The sequence below is a fragment of the Abramis brama genome (genome assembly GCF_963993115.1).
Source record: "Abramis brama genome assembly, chromosome: 6".
In the NCBI taxonomy this organism is placed as follows: domain Eukaryota; kingdom Metazoa; phylum Chordata; class Actinopteri; order Cypriniformes; family Leuciscidae; genus Abramis; species Abramis brama.
In genome coordinates this window covers 21,974,549-21,995,172 of record NC_139968.1, presented here as the reverse complement: position 1 = coordinate 21,995,172, position 20,624 = coordinate 21,974,549, and the positions used below count along the sequence as shown (strand labels likewise).

At 35.8% G+C, this 20,624-nt stretch overlaps 1 protein-coding gene across 3 annotated transcripts in view; it reads right to left on the bottom strand.

The window, feature by feature from the left end:
• Positions 1 to 764: 764 nt before the first annotated feature.
• Positions 765 to 20,624, bottom strand: part of pip5k1ca (phosphatidylinositol-4-phosphate 5-kinase, type I, gamma a) — a 31,195-nt gene continuing 11,335 nt past the window's right edge. Inside the window, exons 2-19 of one of the 3 annotated variants that reach the window (XM_084115973.1) lie at positions 18,729 to 18,760; positions 18,529 to 18,615; positions 17,575 to 17,705; positions 17,381 to 17,498; positions 17,121 to 17,273; positions 13,492 to 13,791; positions 13,209 to 13,414; positions 11,657 to 11,740; positions 11,486 to 11,534; positions 10,745 to 10,829; positions 9,602 to 9,763; positions 9,373 to 9,514; positions 9,254 to 9,283; positions 8,511 to 8,615; positions 7,497 to 7,653; positions 5,812 to 5,868; positions 2,418 to 2,507; positions 765 to 2,287 (exon numbers count right to left, since the gene is read on the bottom strand). In XM_084115973.1, coding sequence (XP_083972099.1) covers positions 2,285 to 2,287; positions 2,418 to 2,507; positions 5,812 to 5,868; positions 7,497 to 7,653; positions 8,511 to 8,615; positions 9,254 to 9,283; positions 9,373 to 9,514; positions 9,602 to 9,763; positions 10,745 to 10,829; positions 11,486 to 11,534; positions 11,657 to 11,740; positions 13,209 to 13,414; positions 13,492 to 13,791; positions 17,121 to 17,273; positions 17,381 to 17,498; positions 17,575 to 17,705; positions 18,529 to 18,615; positions 18,729 to 18,760 — 1,991 coding nt within the window. In that variant the 3' untranslated portion in view covers positions 765 to 2,284. The remainder of the gene's footprint in view (positions 2,288 to 2,417; positions 2,508 to 5,811; positions 5,869 to 7,496; positions 7,654 to 8,510; positions 8,616 to 9,253; positions 9,284 to 9,372; positions 9,515 to 9,601; positions 9,764 to 10,744; positions 10,830 to 11,485; positions 11,535 to 11,656; positions 11,741 to 13,208; positions 13,415 to 13,491; positions 13,792 to 17,120; positions 17,274 to 17,380; positions 17,499 to 17,574; positions 17,706 to 18,528; positions 18,616 to 18,728; positions 18,761 to 20,624) is intronic. The other 2 variants (XM_084115974.1, XM_084115975.1) reach the window with 2 other exon arrangements.

Here is a 20,624-nt window from a genome sequence, read left to right as displayed (position 1 = left end):
CAATAGTACCTGGTCGTCATAGCGACGCGGCAGGAAACTGCAGTGACTTAGGGTGTTTCTCAATATGCGTTCTTCAGCGATCTTGCGTCCTTGTGTTCTCGTTTTACGTCATCATTAACCGTCGAAGTTCAGACCCAATTCTCAAGAAGGCAAGTACAGAGGACGCATGAAAGAACCCGGATGTGTTCTTGATACCGAGGATGCATCGAATGCAGACTTGAGCTAGTACTCGCCTGGTGTCCCAGAAGTCATTGCGGCCGGCTCCGAGTTCGTTCTTCCAAGGAAGCTTGACAAGACCGGTCTCCACGAGAACACAAGTCCGTTCTCTGCGTTCTTGGAATTGAGAAACAGCCTTAATCTTTTACGCGAGACACACCCGCTACCACACACACAGGACAATGGAGGAAATCGAGTGTATGCTGTTTTTGGATGTTTATGCTTTTGTTTTTGCTGTTTTTTTTATTCGGGATACTCCGTCTGGCGCGTGCAATGATGACGCAGTGAATAGTGACGATTCTCTCTGACCAATCAGCAGTCTGCCTTGTTTTCACGTCACATTTTAGTATCGCCTCAGCTCGCTTAGAACCTCGCCGGAGGTGGTACGAAAAAAAGTACCTGGAAGCCGGTACAGGTACAACTTTTACACAGTGGAAAACCAAACAGAGCCGAGCCGAGGCGAGCTGGTGTAGTGGAAAAGCGCCATTAGGAAATTCTGAATGGTATAAGAAACGACTAATTAAAATATAAAAAACAAGAAACCTGTGAATCAGGAGTTGTATTTATTTTAAGGGTTTTAACAAATGTACACACACGGGTCCATTGGTTGTGGTCGTTTTTTTTTTTTTTTTTGTAGGATAAATGTCTATGCTTTACATTGATGTAAGTAGACTCATGTTTTGTCATGCTCTTGATAGAGGGGGGCACACAGCTTTTTGACCACACACACACACACACAAACACAGCTCAACTGTTGGAAGAGTAAGCGATTGATACAGTTGTATGTCTGAGAACGTATAGACTTTACAATCTGAACTGTAAAGTTTATACATATGATGCAAAGAAAGCCTAGACTTAACACAAGAAATGGCGCATGTCCTCGACACTGGAAGAATGGGTGGGTTTTGTGTGGACCTAGGCTTGGACATCTTTTGTAAAATAAAATACAAAATAAAAGTTCAAATAACATTTAAAATATATTTTATATGTATTTAAAGATCTATATACAAATTCTCTAAGACAGAAAAAAAGACTGAATCAGTGAATCTTTTATAACTACAATAGGATTGAGGTTGGCAAAAGAAATTAAGGCAACCAAAATATGTGTGTGCTACACTTTACAAATATATTGCTGCAGTAGTCCTTTTATTTTTAGATACAGCAGCAATCACAACTGGCCACATTATAAGAATCAGTGTCACACACTTCCATTGTAAAATAATACTCGCTTACTCAAAACCACAAACACGCTCAATGCATAGGCACGCACAAATTCTATACACGTGGATTTACAATTTAAAACGTTTTAACTGAAATAGTGAAATGATTGTGATATGGTAAAAATTTGTGTTACATATTTGGCCTCCCACACAATAATTTGGTCCCATCTTCCGGCTTAACCTTCTTAATAGCCCCGATGACGTACTGGATTTTGGGGGTGGGGAAATCTCCAGAAATTTGAATTAAAATTAGTATTAAAAGACTGCAACAGAAATGGAACATAATATGAACTGTCATTTGGGATCATTTGCAAGAATGCCGATTAATTAGAAATAAAACAAACAAATTTGTATTTTTTTCAACGGTTAAGGAACAAAGCTACTGACAACCAACGTGCATTAACAACCAGAGTAGCATAAATAAAGCATAAATGTCTTTCTTTTTTAAATTAAGGTCACATAACCTACAGCCCAAAAGAATAAATAAAATAAAAATAAAAAAAATCATTAAAAAATAGCATACAGCCAACTCTTAGGAGGAGTCTTGCATCCCAGAGCTCAAATCGGAGAACACATTCACAGTATGTAAATTAGACAATGAACGAAAAACAAAACAATGGAACAAAATAAAATAATTAAACCAATATATTAATTTTCCCTCATAAATACATCTGGACATTGGTATTGCTACTCGCTTGGTGTTGTTTGTGAAGTGGGTGATAGAACGATGAAAATGAAGCTCGAGTTGCGAAAATTCCGACAGTAGCATCCGACCAGTAGAGCTTCCGGACGTGACGAGTCTGAGGAGTCCGAACCTTGAAGCTGCTCCTCTCTCTCCTGAGGTCTGATTACTGTTGGGACACATTAATAGCGTTTGAATACTGTGGCTTAAGTGTAAATGAAAGAATGCAAGGACTAATCGTCAGCTGTCGACATCAAGAATTACAAACCCAGGTCGACCACGACACGCTGCGCACTTACTGTTTCACTCTCCTCTTCGTCCTCTGGAAGGGTCTTTGACCCTGTGCTGAAGTGCAGAGGAGAATACACCCAGCTTTTGTCTTCTGGAGGCTGCTGGTACACAACCAAGACAGCAGAGGGAGCCAGAAGGGGTGGAGACACACAGAGGCAGCCAGTAGAAATATGCAGAGAGGAAGACAGACATGAAACAAGAGTGGCAGAGAGGAATATTAGAAATGCAGTGGGTAGAGATAGATACGGAACCCCGCACATAACATGCGGTGAAAAAAAAAAGTATGTCGTTTTAAGTAAATCGTGGCCATGTTTTTATAATAAATTCCCTTGATTTAGTTAAATCAAAACAAGGGAATGAATTAGTTCAATGTAGCCACAATTTACTAAAACGAGGGAACAAATTCTTTAATTTGTGGCTATTATTTAACTCAACCGAGTGAACAAATTAGTAAATTGTGGCCATGATCAACTAAAGCGATAGAACAAATACTTAGTTTGTTGAAACGAATTCTTATTTTGTGGCCAAGATATATATATATATATATATATACATACAAGTAAAAGATTTGTTATTAACGTTAATAAGGTTGGAAAAGTAATCTACATTTTTTGATATACAGTGCAAATTTATGGGTGAAAATGCTAACTAATTTGTACCCTCATATTAAAGGGTTCTGTCAGTAATTACTCACTTGTAATTGGACTGTTGTTCCAACCCCGTAAGACTTTCGTTCATCTTCGGAACACAAATTAAGATATTTTTGGTGAAATCTGAGAGCTGGCTCACTTCTCCATAGGCTTCAATGGGAACGAAACTTGCCGGCCCAGAAAGTTAGTAAAGACAATGTTTAAAATAGTCCAAGTGCCTACAGTGGTTTAACCTTAAGTTTATCAAGTGACAAGAATACTTTTTATGCGCAAAAAAACAAAACAAAAATAACGACTTTATTCAACTATTCATTTTCTTATGTGTAGGCCTCTGAGTGAGTTCACGTAGTGTAACAGTGCAGCGCTTCTGGGTTGTACGTCAGAATGTAGGCTCACTATTGGCCGACGCTGGTCATGTGTTGATGCATGTGACGTACAACACAGAAGCATTGGGGTTTTTTGCGCACAGAAAGTATTCTCGTCGCTTGATAAACTTAAGGTTGAGCCACTGTAGTTACATAGACTATTTTAAACATTTGCTGCGTTTCCATTACCCTTCAAATTGCGCAAATTGAAATTGCGAATTGAAAATATGCCCAATGGAAACACGTCAATTTCGCAAAAACTCCCATTTATCGCAAAAAAGTTTTTACGCTCGCATGAGGTGGTTTTTCAGGCAATTCGAAAAAGAAATATTTCGCAAAACTGCAATGGAAACAGTTTTTGCGCATATACAGGTCACCTGACGTAGATGACGCGGTATGTTTGGACAGAATACGAGACTTCTTATGAGAGTTCTTTATTAAATTCATAAAAGACAAAAGGATTACATAAATACTGGATTCTAAACCTCAAATAAATGCCACAATCAAGACCTCGAAGCAGAAATGAGGGAGCAACACCCAGAAACACCTCATATGAGCCGCTCACAAGTATAATAAGGGTCGTTCCTTACCATAGTACATAGTACATAAACCTACCAACGTCCGTTACCATGGTTTTTGGAATGATTTTACTTATCGCGAGAGGAAAAATGAAGTTTTAGTCGCATAACATCAGTTAATGGAAACGCCATCATTTCGCAATAGTTTTTTGTCGACATTTAGAAAAAATCGCAAAAGTTTTGCGCAAATCTGTAATGGAAACGCGCCTATTGTCTTTTCTAACTTTCTGGGCCGGCAAGTTTCGATCCCATAGAAGCCTATGGAGGAGTGAGCCAGCTCTCAGATTTCATCAAAAATATCTTATTTTGTGTTCCGAAGATGAACGAAAGTCTTACGGGTTTGGAACAACATGAGGGTGAGTAATTACTATTTTTGGGTGAACTAACCCTTTAAGTAAATCTTGTGCACAGTCAAATTCGTTCCCTTGTTTTACTAAATCGTGACCACGTTGTAATAATTTGTTCCCTTTTTTAAATAAAAATTTAATAAAGCCAAAACGAGGGGAACGTATTAGTTCAACGTGGCCACGATTTGCTAAAACGGGGGAACTAATTAATAAGTAATGGGTACCAACTATTTTTTTTAAATATCTATCATTTACAATATATTTGGCTATAATACAATTGTGGCTATACAGTAATTTACTAAACGAATTAGTACATCACGACTTACTAAAACGAGAGAACAAATTATTAGTTTGTGGCCATGATTTAACTTAAACGAGTGAACAAATTAGTAAATCGTGGGAACAAAATCGAAATTTGTGGCCATGATATATATATTTTTACCGCTTGTTTTATTGCATTTTTTGATATACAATGCAAGTTTATCGATATGTATATTTTTGTAGCCACTGCGGAAAGATGAAAATCTAGACTTAATGAATTAACAAAAGCTGTAATCTGGTGAGTCGTAGAAGAGAGAAGCTTTGAATGAGAATCACAAACTGTAATAGACTTCGTAAAGACAACACTATAATTAAATTACGAAACGCTACACATTTTACTTCAGTACTATATAACGCAAGTATTTTCAAACAGAATAATTAATGGGAAATACTGTAGGGCAGGACTTCATTTCAGGATTTGATTGAATTACGATAAACTAACATTGATATTATTGGCTACTATTATTTCCCCCCGCCCACATGGCTTTCATTACATCAGCAAACAAGAAAAGTCATTTCAGTTGTAGAGAAGGTTATATTTTGATCAAAGACAATTTTTTAAGACTGAAACTATTTCAGTCTGTCAACTCAACTTAATTCTGTTACTTGATGTTTCTTTGTTATTAATTGTGAAGTTCACACAATTAATTTTGCACAATAAAATGTTTTACACCAATGTATAAAACATTCTTTAAATCTTTTTAAACAGTTCTATTAAATCCTGCACAATAAGACATTGATAAAAACAGGCACGAAGCTTGTTAATATCACGCTAGCAACTAGTAAACTAATAAAAGAAGGGGAAAATAATGGAAAATTGTACTAAAAATAATATGTAAACATTTTTACAACGTTGAAACAACGTACTGAAATCTTTGAGACTGTGACTTGACGTATGTAGTTGTATAAATTGAGCCGTTGCAATTGTTTACCTCAAAACAATTTCAAAGTTATTACAGTGAGTTAATTTGCATATAAAAGTCTTAAAGGTACAGTAACAAAAACAGCCTGTTTAATTCTAATAATCAAAGGGTGGAAAAAAGCTAAAATAGTCTAAAAAACTATGAACATCAAAAGCTATCTTGACTTGAGCCAATTAATTCTAAAACTACCTCTAAAACTAGTTTCCTCTAAAACTTACATTGTGCCTTTTTCTGTGTGTGATGGGCCGACAAACACAGACGCTGCCATCAGAGAACTTACAAGAGGCAGAGAAAGAGAGATGGACAGAGACAGCAGACACATAAAGAAAGATGGCAGAATGGTAATGAAAATGCCAAGGAGATGGAGTGCAGTTTAGCAGTCGATAAATGAAAAAATTGACAGCTCCATTAATAAGAGGAAAGAACGATAGAGCAGCTGGTGCAGGGTGTTAATGGATGAATAATTCAAGAGATGGTGCTTGCGTGTCTCTAGGCCTCTTTTCAGCATTCAGCTGAGTTTAGGAGGCATCCGAAGGGCCTCGATGTGTCTAACAAATGCCATTTCTCAGAAACATCCCTGTGGATTCACTGGCACGTCCGTTTGTTTTGTAGTTCATGGACCAGAATGTGTCTACTGTATGAGTGTTCTTCAAAGTTACCACACATATAATGATATCGTCAGCATTCAGAAATAAACAAAAGGACTCAAACTTCATTTAAATGGGTCTTATACAGTCAGAAGCTGAAGATAAAAATAAAGAGCCAAATGAGCTCCTAACACCTCCGGACACACATACCCACCCACCCACGTGCCAACAGAGACCCTCTGTGAGATTCTGTCTTCTGTCCCGTATTGGAGACGTTTCCTTTAGTCACCATTAATTCAACAATGGTCACATTAGCACTGTTTACTACTTGGGAGAATCTCACAAAGTCTATCAAGAACATGTCACAGTCATTTTTAACCCCAAAATGAATATATTTTTACTTGAAGAAAATATTAGAAAGAAAAAAAAGTAGTTTTTTTTTAGTATTATTATGGCATTTCCATGACAATTAAATTCTCATTTAAAAAACAAACCTCATTCTCATTCTCAATATCATAATGAATCTAGATGTTTTCTGAGGTCTGAACAAATGGCTTTTCTTAATAAATAAAAAATTAAATAAAAACAAAAAATACATACAATAGTATCATAATTTATACATACATACTATTAAAATTATACATTCTTGTTTTTTTTTGCGTGACATTTAATAGTATTGTTAAAATCAGGGGGAAAATGTTCTTAATTGTCATAAAAATAATGCACATTTTTTTATTGGTTCTAAAATATGCTTCATTTTTCTTTATGGAACATATAGTTTCGTATTTTTCTTTTAAAAATGAAATATAACACAGGTAATCATCATAATATTTTTCTTGTATTCGAGTAAAAATATATAAACATCCTTCAATCAATCAAAAATAAATAAATAAAAATAATAATAATAAAACTTTTCGTCATAGAATATATTATGAATTTTAAAGTTACAGCATTGGTAATTTATTTCTTATTTTTAACTAAATATTGTTAGATTTATGCTTGATATTAGATTTAAGAAAAATATTTGACAATGCGTTACAAAAAAAAAATTTAATTCAAGATTTATTCTCATATAGTCTATCTTAATGCAATAGCTGTTTTGCTTTTTAAGTAAATTTATCGCGTTTTAAGGATGTTTAGATACTTTTATTTGTACGCAAGACAAAAACATTTTTTTTTGCAGTGCGGACAAATCTGGTTATGTTTTTTATGCTTTGACATTAGGTCATCAGGTGGTTCTAGCTCTGCTCTGATGCATTTTTTTTATATATATAAAAACAATACATATTTTTAGTTCAGATGAGTGAAGGGCTTACGAAATAAATGTCTGTAATTGGCACATCATCATCCTCGTCCACAGAGGCACGGCTCGTGCAGCCTGAGGCCAGACTGGCGCTGTCAGATTCTACGACTATCCTGGGGCTCGCTGGGACGGAGGAGGACGAGGCTTCTAGAAACGTCTCTGGAGCTTCACTACATGTGGAAAAGGAAAAAAAAAAAAAATTATTTAGATTATTTTTTTGTTGGATGCAGTGTTATTCAAGTATCATTTATATACTATTATATTATTTATTAATATACTGAATTGGCTTTTTAAAAATATTTTTAGGTTTCATATTAATTTTAGTTTTAATAATTGTGTTGTTTTTGTTGTTAAAAATATTTCTATATAGCTTTAATTTATTTTAGTTAACTTATTTATTTGTTAGTTATCGTAGCAAAACTTTTATAGTTTTTTTAAGTTTAAGTTTTTCATCTAATATTTGCATTTTATTTCAATTCAACCTTATTTCAATTACTGCTTTTTTTTGTTTTACAAGTTTTAATTAATGCAACTCTGTATGGAAGAGTGCAGCATAAACTTTCTTCAAAATTTCTTCAAAGGCATTCTGATTTGCAATGATAGATAAAACATTAATATATATATATATATATATATATATATATATATATATATATATTATGTGCCGGCAACCACAAAAACGTTTGGGTACTTAGTGTGATTAAGCGCTTTCTGTTTGGTTATGTTCCTCTGTGGCAGTTTCCATGGTGTAGTTTTGTCATCACTATGAGGAGCTTCAGCAGGTGAGCTCAGATGAATGAAGCACGTCTAATTCCTCATTCCCATGATACCCTTGAACTCACATCCACACTGCTCTTGATTCATCGACACAGTGCATTTGCATTTAAATCATCGCCCTTAATTCCATTACACTTCATTAAGATCTTTTTTTTTTTTTCAACGTGTTCAACAATATCTGGTGTTCAAAAGTAAATATATAATAAGTGCTAATGACTGTGGAGGTAGTTTCTCAGTTTTTAGTGCGTACCTGTTCTCCGGCGATACCTGGGGAGCCACGAGGGTGAGCTCGCTGTCGTATCGCCCCTCCACTTCCACCTCCACTGTGATGGTCTGCTGGTCCTCATCCTGCATTCTACAACAACACCAGCAGAGGGCTCAGCCAAACCACACCAACAACATCACTAAGAGCAAATCCTTCCATTAAGAAGAAGATCAAGCCCAAGAGGGCAATAAACATTGTAAAGTGTTATGAAACATAAACTCTGTCTTTTTGGAATAATTTTGGTCTGTTCATCGCACAAAGCGATCTTATATAGTAGAAGCGGACGAGTGTTATTCTACACGGAACTGTGAGAGATCTGAAAGTGGCACGGGTTGATCTTTGGTTGACCAACGTGGAAATCGAATATTCCAGCCATTTATTCATTTTCTATCCCTGAACATAAAAATATAAAAATCAAGCCGAATTCGAATTTTTAAAAGTTTTTTTGAAAAAACAAAAAACAAATAAATAAAAAAAACAGACCCAAGATAAATACAAAGCAAGAAAACAAAACAAAACAAGACAAATAAAACAGGACAAACAAAACAGAACAAAACAAAACAAGACAAACAAAACAAAACAAGACAAACAAAACAAAACAAAACAAAACAAAACAAAACAAAACAAAACAAAACAAAACACGTCTTTGTTCAATTCTAAAAAGTAGTTTTTGATGATATTTTTTCATGAACTACACCATATTGCATACCAGTCTCCGTTTTACTTACGTTTCTTCGTGACTGGACTGGGTGTGTCTCCTGTACGGAAGAGAACAGAGAGTTTATTGTACCCTCTACGGCCGTGGCACTGGAACATTACAGAGCGACAGACAGGTTCTTACTCTTACCTGTAGCGCGGTTGTTCGGAGGTGTCCGAGGGGGAGCGTTCTGGGATGGACAGAGAGGTGGTGGAGGAGAGCGTGGTGGCGATGGAGGCTGTGGTGGCCTCCTCGAATGAGGGAGGGGTGCAGGGAAGCACATCCGTCCGACCTGAAACCAGGCAGAGTTTAAACATGTGACTCTAACCATTAAGTCCTCCTAGTTGAGAATGAAGAATGTTTTTCGTATATTGTTTACCATCATCATCCAGTGTGGGGAAGCTACGGGCTCCTCTCAGGTCGTAGATGTTTTCGTCTCTCACGAAGGGCAGCTGGCTGGCCGACCAGGCCGCTCCGGGGCCGCCGTATTTGCCCGCGGCTAGACCCCCACGACCCCTTTTTGACGGAGAGGATTTTAACGCTGAAAGAAACAGGTTTACAAATGCACTTAAATATTAAAAATAGTTTCAATATCTTTGATTATCATAATGAAAGTAGGTGAAGCTTCTTACGCAGGGTTACGGTTATGATTTTACTAAAAACTGTTAACACTGTGACTTTCATTATTATCTAAAAATAAAAATCTTGTACATTATATTGATAATAAATATCTTGTTTTTTTTTTTACATTTAATTTAGCACATACATTTTAGATGTACATTTTAAAGTACCTTTTAGGAATGCAACATATATCGGTACCTTATCGGTTATCGGCCAATATTACATATTTTTAGCGCAATTTTCCACCGGACAAAATTGCGCTTGTTAACTCATGATTTCTGTTCTGTGCGTCTGTGCGCACCAATCTTGCACTTCTATCTACTCCTCAACCAGACCACCTAGAGACTTCGGGTTTTCGGCATTATGTTAAGGAAGGTCTAATCTCGGGAACGCACAAAAAAAATCCAGGAAAAGATTTACTATCTCTCAGTGTTGTGATCCCATGAGGTGAGAAAATTGCGCTAAAACACTCACCGAGTTTTTATTACTTGTTTAAAAATGTATTGGTACAGAATATTTAATTTTGCATGATAATTTCCTTTTTTTTAACATTTAGATTACCTTTGCTGTCATTTTAAGTTAATCTTTTAAAAACGTGAATTATTTAATAAAATAATAACACGATTATATGCAATCTATAGGAAATCTCAAAAAAATATCCTTTTTCTATGCTGTGATGTCTAAACTAATTTGTAGTAGCGTTTTATTTTTCCTTTATATAGCCCAATTGTGGAAGACTTAGCGGCCATTTATTGGTTAAAAGTCATTAAAATAAATATTTATCGTCTTATCGGTATGGGTCAGAATTTTCTAATTTGTGCATCCCTATTACTTTATCATTAATTCTTCATGCAGAACATGAAATGAATCTATGTGATTCAGTAATATAAATTCAACTCACATGAAGTCTTTCTGAATACAGTAGTGCTCATGAACCTGAAGAACCTGTCCGCATAGAAAGATGGTCTGTGAACAGACACTGTGTCCTGAAGAGTGAAAGAGACAGCAAATGGAAAATTACAGTTAAATACTGTGCGATACTAATAATTGTCATGCAGGCTTTAAGTCAAACTTAAGGTTTCCAGTGAAACATCCATTATTCATGGAGACACCAGTCAACACTTAGAGCTGACATGATCAAGATATACCAGCTCTGGGTCTATAAATATCTTAATTAGCATGCAAATTAATCTTGAGCCATTCACAGTACGGCGTAGACTGATGCGTCACAGGCAGGGTTGGAGAAATCTCCTTTATTCACAGCTGAGCTGAGGAGAAAATGAGTGTGTGTGTGTGTGGTATGTGCATGTGCGTCTCATATCCAGCAATAGCCCAATTGGCACATCCTCTAAAAAAAATGGCCCCAAATTAGTGCACATTTTACAAGCATTTCCTCCAAAACCCCGTAATTCTCACTAAACTCCATTTGTGCTAACGTACCGCAGCTGACCCTGCTTTATTAACATGAAAATGTAGGAAGTAGGAAGAATTATAGTGAAGGTCAAAGACCACAGAGTCTCAAAACACAGCTGGATGTTAACTTGGCCAAAGCTTTTCATTCAGAGTGACAAGAGATGGAGCGACTTGCATGGAACAGTGGTGTTGATATATAACAGCCATTGAAATTCAAGGAAATTCTCACCCCATCGTGGACTAGAGCCTTCCACGTATGCTCCAATTTCTTTATTAACCTAAACAGAAAAAAGAAAAAAAGTCACTCCATGGTGCTTTTAAATCATACTGGATATGATGAATCATACGCCTCATGATGTAAATCAGAAGTGACATGAGTCGGAGAGGTTGACGCAAGCACCTGTAAGACTGCAAGATGTCGATTATTCCGATGTACAGTAATAGCCGCTCTCCTTTTCCATTGACTGCAGGAATGCCGCCCATCCTGGCAGGGAAAAAACATGAGGAAATAAATGAATATGAAAGTTTTTATGGCCTAAAACACTCAAAAGTCTAAACCTGGCTAAACACGCTTAGCTATACATTTGGGAACAAATTTGCAATAGGACTGAAAAGTGTTTCCCGAAGTTGTCAAAATCTTAAAAAACTGCATTCAGAAGAAAAATGGCAACAACAAAAAAAAAACCAAAAAAAATGAATAAGATAAAAACACAAAACACACACAAAATGTCTGTTCACTTCTAAAAAATATAATTTTTTGGTTAAGCCACGTTCACATTAGACCAAAATTTCTACGCACACTGCAACTGTCATGTTATGACGTCACGCTCTGTGGCAAATTTTTTATAAGCACAAATTCAACATATAACAAATGATCACAAAAAAAGTTAAAATACACAATCTACTTCACTTTACTGCAAAAAATGTGCGTTCTTTTAATTTAGCTAAGAGGTCAAGCCCGTGGCTCATCGATCTTCTATTGGTCACAAGGCTTCACGTGATACGAATTCGCAGGTCAGAGTTCACCAAACTTAAAATGCAGCGAAATGCGAAGTCAATGGAACGAAATGTGTAGTGACCGCCCCTTTAGTCAACATGAATAAGTTTATTGTAATCCATTTACTTCCATAATGTGACACATTTCCAGATGAAACAGGACTAGATTTTAGACAGATTTGATACAAATTCTATGAAGGAAAAAAACAAAAAACATTTCTAATTTATTTTGGCAAAATAAAAAATAGAAAACAAGTAGCTACAAAACAAGTGGGAACAAACAAGGAAAAAAATGGCTGATTAATAAAAAATAAATACAAATGAAATACAAAAAACAACAAGACAAAACAAAAGACAAAAAACAACCAGACAAAACAAAAGACAAAAAACAACCAGACAAAACAAAAAACACAAAACAAAAGACAAAAAACAACCAGACAAAACAAAAAAAACAAAACAAATGACAAAAAACAACCAGACAAAACAAAAAACACAAAACAAAAGACAAAAAACAACCAGACAAAACAAAAAACACACAAAAAAAGACAAAACAAAAACAATGTCTTTGTTCGCTTTTAAAAAGTTGAATTTTTTGGTTAGTTAACATAAATTTGTTTTTGGCAATCCATTACCTTCCATAATAAATGCAATTCCAGATGAAACATGATATCTGACAGGACAGGCCTTGACTTTTTTTTTTTTTTTTTTACTGTAAAATTAATCTTTAAAAAGATTTTATAAAGCAAAAAAAATAGTATAAAAATAGTATAGAATACAATGTATTGATTATAGGCAATAACATGAAAATCATTACCAGGCTATTGGTTATCAGCTAGAATTTTGTCATTGCATCCCTATCACTTCATCATACATTTTTAATGCATCTGAAAATGTGTCAATTACTTTTTAAATATCCTTAATATGTGTCAAAACATGGACTAATTTGGGCCACTCACGTGTCGTCAGTGTCAATCTCCTCTCCACAGGCCGACGCTCCCTGTATGGACTCCATGGCAGTGGAGTAGAGCGCCTTCTGTGCCAGCGGCCTCTTTTCATCACTGTTGCCCTGAGATCCCTCCATCTGCTGCTCTTTCTCCGCCTGATCGATGTTGTGAACTCCCAGCAGCAAACTGTAATCCATAATCTTAAAGCTTTCCAAGACCTAAACATCAAAAACACATCAATTTACCTCCCATTCACACATCCTCTCTAGACACCAGCACACTGTACAAAACTTACCAAACAGTCCCTCTGTAACGTCTTGACCAGGGCGCTGTGCGTGTCTGTATCAAGCAGGAGACCGTCTTGAACGTCCTGCATGAAATCGAGGTCTTTGAAAGTGGGCTTCGCCTTTTCCCGCTCTTTCTTAGAGGCCCGTCGCTTGTAGGTGGATCCCTTCAGGTCGTATTTGAGGTGCATGCGCACCACCCTGGGCAAAACGTTGTTCATCACCACCATTCGAATGTTCTTGCCGCCCGACTGTACGCAGTACAACCCGAAGAACTTGGGCAATAAGGTGCGTGGATTCTGATTCAAGTTCTGCAGGAAACAAACATTTGTAAAATCAAATGCCCAGTCGGAGTGAACGAATATTCAAATGCAAGTCGTCCATGCAGTGCTACACATCTGTGGGAAAACGTTTGTAATTAGTATTTGTTGGTTACATGCATTGTGTAATTAATTTATTTAATCTTGAAAGGAATAGTTACAATTCTGCCATCATTTATTAACCCGATACTAAAATGTTGTGCGCCAAAATGCGTTGCGCCATGTTTGACGAACTTGCCAGTTTAAATATGAGGAAATTTCAACTTTTCTTACACAGAAAGAGTACTTTTATTTAGCTATTTTGTCTTTTTTTAACCTTAAAGGGATATTTCACCGCTGGAAAGATGAATGTGTATTTAAATAGGGTCATTTATGTAGTAGAAATGTTAAATTATTTTAAAAGTTGGTGCCTTCTAGACTGAGAAAAGCCAGAAAATGTATTTTTGACTCATGTGGATGAAAGACAACAACTCCCAGAATGCACTTGCTTCGCTGCCCTACGAGGCCACTCCCAAGCCACGCCTACCGGTTACAGAGGGCAGTATCGGAAGAAATGATACAACTAGGCTACTAGATGACTCGAAACTGAAAAGACGCCGTTTTATCGTGAGATCCCCCTATGGGCGGGTTGAAAACATGCGGAACGAGCTCCTCCTACTGGCTGTAGTCTCTCGCCTCTGGACAAAAAAGCCTCAGATGACGTAAAATGATGATTTTTGCATCATCTGAGTTTTTTTTCCAGACACACAATACAGAAATCTCATCGGTCATTCGAAAATACTACCGGGTTTCTACTGATACAAAGCTTAATGCTAATCGGTGAAGTCTCCCTTTAATGGCATCCAGGTTCACTGTCACCATTATGGAAAACTGCAGCGTGAATATTCTTCAAAACCTCTTCTTTTGTGTTCCACGGAAGAACAGATACGAATCTCATCTTTTCAGCCTTTTCCTCACACAAAAAGAAGTACTTGAATGATACTTTTATATAGCTTTTTTTGTCATGTTTTTAGCCTTGATGGAGTCACCGTATTCACAGTCACCGTATGGAAAAGAGCAGCTTCTTTTGTGTTCCACGGAAGAAAGAAAGTCACACTGATTTAGACCGGCATGATGAATAAATGATAGCAGAATTTTAGTTTTTTGATACCATTCCTTAAAATGATGTCAATATTACAACACATCAGTTTTTATATCACATGCAAATCCAACTTTTGCTAATGACCACTTCTATGTTAATACTAGTTCAATAACAGCATTCATGCATTAGCTTGAAGTAATCATTATTTGTTTTCCCACATTCCAGATTCAAAACACACCATTTCAACCCCAAAAAAACGCTTCCTCAAGTCAATGGCATTCAGATTGCCAGCTAATGTTCCAGAGCGTTGTAAAACCACCTGATTCCAATTAGATTGGACTTTATATCCTCTTAAAAAGCACCACACAAAGGCAAAGCAATAAAGCAGATATCCAACCTAGAGGAGCTTTGTGGAACAACCATCACCAAGGTGACATGTCCTAAAAGATATGATCAAAGAGGAGAAACAGAAAGTGGAAAAGAGCTAAACAGTGTTAAAGACAGGTTTCTGTAGGCGAACTGGCCAAGGTCAGCATTGTTGCTGAACAACAACTGATCCGTCACTATTCATGGGCTCATTAGCTCCAGCTGAATGGATGGAACAAGCCAAACCAGTCACTGGTCAGACTCTGCTGACACTGAGAACCCATTTAGGCATCATCTACTGAAAGAAAAACCCATGTTCTCTTGGAAACCAAACCCTTTTGTACTTATAGTGTTTATTGCATTGGTCCAATGGAGACAGAAAGCTGGAACAAGCACGGTTTCAATGCTAATTGTGTCAATTATTTTATTATTCAGGAAAATAGCAGACAAATCGCCTCAGGGGAGAAATTAGTTCGAAATAGCTTGTTGGGTATTCAGCAGTGTTGTTGTTTAACCAGGTTGTTGATTTGTGGCAGCATGTGTTAATAAGCTGGAAAGCATGTTTCTCGAAAAGTACTGAATAACAACATAAACTGTGTATTTTAGCCTAGCTTATTGTAGCTGAAAAACTAGATCTCCAAGATTCATACACCTATATATCGCACAGGCTGATACTATATTCTGTATATATATTTATATATATTGAATATAATGTAAAGTCATTTTATAAAGGCTACATCTCATTTTCTATCATTATACTGTATTATATAATGTACTGTATCAAAATGATCAGCATTATATTAACCTTCAGCCACTCTACTCTAGATATTTTATTGGACATTGAAAACCAATATCGGTCAACCATTCATTTAAAAAAAGCATGTAATGATAATACAATTCTGTCTGATACTGATAAGCCAATAACTATTTTCATGTTATGGCCAATAATAATTAATTAAAAATAAAATGTAAACATTTGTGAAAAAATCTTTTTTCTCGATAATAAAAAAAAATATGGTTATATTCTCATAGAGTAACAACATACCAAAAAATAACATCATAACCTCTGTATTTACTGTGAAATTATTGTAGTTCAAAAATGTAAATAGTAGGTCTCCAAAAAATTCTGGCCATGAAGATAATCGACCGATATTTGGCAATAAATACTAGCCCACAAGTGTGTCAGTTCTAAAATGTCGTACAAATTGTATAAAATAATTTTATATAGGATATATCTTGTTTGCTATCATTAAACTATTTTATCATGCAGTATTTATTGCCCTTCTCTATAGATATCGGCATAGGAATAGGCAAAATACACATTAGCTGACCATTAGTTTCAAATAAAGATACACACTATTAAAACTCTGGCTGATAATTTTTGTTCTGGCCAACTGATAATTTATTATCAAAATTAACTAAATATAAAACACTTTATCACACTAAAGCTTTGCCCAATGATTTTGAGTAAATTCTAATATCGGTAAATAACCGATATCCTACCGATATGTAGTTTCTTAAAAAGTAACAACATAAACTGTGCATTTACTGTGAAATTATTGTAGCTGAAAAACATAAAAAGTAGAGGGCTGCATTAGTGATACACCAATAAATATTTGCCAGGCAGATAATCGGTTAATATTTGGACATAAATATTAGTTCACCACTGTGCCAGTTCCAAAATAAATTAAATATTGTGTAAAATAAGTATTTGACTAATTTTATGTGGGCTACATATCATTTGCTGTGATTAAACTGTATTAAATAATGCAGTATTAACGTATTGCATAATATATACACCCTGTTCTCTAGATATCGGGATTGGACATTAAAAACCCAATTTAAATGCATCAGTCAAAGTACAGCAACTCACCATGTAATATCCAGGAAGAAGCTTCTGCAAAAACTCCGCCTCCTTGTGCATAACTGTCTTGATGATGAACTCATCGTCCTTGGTGACATAGAAGACTGAACCACTGGCTCCCGGATTGGACAGCTCAATCAGTGGTTCGTTACAGAGCGAATACTAAAGGCCAACACAAATATAGATAAATTCAGGTTGAGCGATTCTTCAGTGGTCCTGAATAAATGCAAGCATTTAGAATTAAAAAGCCTTCAGCTTAGATTTCTCACCAAATAGTCATCTGGCCGTATCCCGAAGAGCTCTCTGAAGTAACGGAAGGCCACGGGAGCGTAGGTTTTGAAGCGGAAGTCTGGGAAATGATGGGCTGGTGTCAGGTTGCTCCCTTCACTGGAAGAACAAGGAGAAGAACATTTATTGCATGTGAAATTTTACATCCACCCTCAACCTCAGACGGATAGCTCACCTGGGGAAGAAGATGCTCTCCACCACATAGAAATCCTGCATCAGGACGTCCCGCTCAGGCTTGGAACTCAAGTTGCCAACCGTGTAGCCAATCCCGAGCTGAATGGCCCCCTTGAGTGCTGAAGATGTGGTCTAAAAAAAAAAAAAAAAAAACAGATATAAATGACTTGAGATACATTTTCTTCAATATTAACCCAGAGATTGATCTTTTAATCTATGTTTTTTGTTCTGATATCGTCTAGTGACACATTTCTGCAGATCGAGCTTATTAGAAATATTACAATTCTGGTCGATACAGATAAACCGATAATTAGTTTGTATATTATTATAATTATTATTATATATACAATAATGTTTATGTATTAAATTGTCAATTGTAAATTTTAAAAATAAGCACTATTTTGTCTAAAATAATAAAAACAAATAAAACATTAACCTAAAATCAACTGGTTTAAATGTTAAAGTGAATTTAAGCATTACAAAATTTAAATATACAGTATGAAAAGGGGATATTTATTTTTGCTAAAGATTACATGTCACTGTGTCATTAAATTATTAGTGTTTTTATAGATTAATTTTAGGCTAGTGTTAGATAGAACACTAAAAGATAAACTTTGAAAAAAAAAGTAAACAATCTGAATGGAATCAATATCAAATCTATTCAAGTAATTTTAGGTTAGCGTTAGATAATGGCAAACAATTTAAATGTAAAAAGAGAGGAAATGGGCATGTACAATTAAAAATACTATTTTGACCAATAGAAAACATTTAAAAAAAAAAGAAAAAAGAAAAAATACTTCTTTTTTTTTATAAAAAATGTAACGTTTAAAAAAAAAAAAAAATCGGCTGATATGGTACCAATAGATTGTGCCTCCCTATAAGTTACTAAAATTATCTAAATGGAACCAGTATCGAATCTAGAAAAAGTTGTTGAAATTGATTCGGAGCAATGCACCTTCTTATATGTGGTTTCTCCTGAAGCATCCACTCCTCTGTGACCGATCTTCTTCCCATGAGCTGGCTGGCCTGACGATGAAGGCATCTGGTGTAAAAAGAGCAAAAAATATGAGATACCACCAACCTGCATTCCCTACATGAACAGGTTTCATTGCAGTCTAATAGTAAATATTCGTGATATGTGGTAAAGGAATGTACCTCTGTGATGAAAGCCTTTTTCGATATCGTGTCTAGGAAAGAAAAAGAACAGTGATTAACCGGGTATTGACGTCACTCTCTCAATTAAAGGATTACATTTCATTGTTTGCAAAATGAAAATTCAGACAGTCGTGATTTAAAACCAGATTTGTGTGCCTGTGATTATTTGAGACATATTCATCTGAACTTATAACCAGACTTGAAGGGTCAACGGGTCACCCCGCTAAAGCGCAGACATCATCAGCCGGCTTCATTATTCAGCCTCCATTTATATTCCATCGCTGCCCCTCGAGCATCAGCAGCAGCTGTCAGCGGCGACTGGGATGTTTGTTGACAAAGATGATTTGATGAAAACACACCATGTGAAGATGACGGCTGGATTCCTTGAGCTGTGCTTCTCACCCCGCGGTCGTCCCAGACGCATCTGCACACGCTCCCATTCAGTTCCTCGGTTTCCATGGCATCCCGATCAAGGTCAACAAGCTTTCTCAGAGTTTGCATATGCATGTGGCATCAACAGACACATGCTGCTCTAAATAGGGCATTGGCCGCTAGACAGAGCAGCTCATAGCCATGCAGTGAGAAAGCAACAGCAAAACCAAGATGACGGGCATGCTGGAAAATCCAGCTAAAAACAGCTTCGAGGAAAAATCAACCCAAAAATGTTAATTCTATCCCCATTTACTCAGCCTCATGTTGTTCCAAACCTGTATGAGTTTCTTTTGTTTATAGAACAGAAAAGGAGAAATTTAGAGAAATTTACTGGTTGCTCTATTCAATGCCTTTACAAAGAATTAGTCTGGAGGTTTTAAACTTAAAAAAAATACATAAAAGCATAATATCAGGGCTGCACGACTTGGGGAATAAATCTACAGTAATTGCAATTATTCTGTGACTTAAAATGTGATTAAAAAAGGTTTGCTGTGCTTGTTTGTGGTGCTGCAAAATTTTGGCAAAAAAATAGTGGTTATATATCAATATGGCTAGAAAATTAAGTTATATAAATGGCAATAAAATAAAACAAAAATTGTATTACTAAATAAAAATATAATAATTACTAAAAAACAAAACAAATTTCTATTGTAATATTCTACTGTAAATGATAATAATACTTTTATCTTTAAAATTACAATACTAAAATATATGGTTATTTTCAAACATTAAGCCATCAAACTTTTATTTTGACAGATTTTTTTTTTTTTGTCAGAATCATTAGAAATGCTTCACAAAATCGGATCAATTCGTTCACAAATCAGAATGAATTATTTCTTGACTTTCGGCCCAGTTAAAATTATTATTAGCTAACTAGAAAGGAAAATCTTAATATCTGCTCTAAATACGCTTGTGATTGTTAACAAGTTCGATCTTCAATGAATCATTTGAAACCACTTAGAATGGATCTGAATCAGTTCTTGACATATTGACTCATTGATACAGTTGCAACGTTTACCAGCGAACTTGGAAGATTGTAAGTAAATAATAATTTTTTGGTGAACTAACTATAATTTTAAGCTGATAACTATGTTTTGAAACATCGTGGCAGGTTTCCATCTGGTCAACCATCTGGTGCAGATGGCTGGGCTGGAAGACTAGCTAACATGACATAACCAACTGGAAGCTGGTTTGTTGCTAAGTTCATTACAAACTGGATTTTCCACCCGCAAGCTTCCCGTTTTAGCTGAATTCGTTGTTGTGAAGTTGGAAGCTCAAAGTTAGTAAAAACATAAAGGCTGCAATGTCCCATTTCACCTCTGAAATAACACATCCACACCAACAAGCCTCATGACCAAAAGTTCCTGTTATTTCTGGATCCAGCTGTCAATGTGGGCTCCTGAAACTGTTATGGACTGTTTGGGCAACATTATGGTTCTCCATAAAAGAGCTTTTTCCTAGACC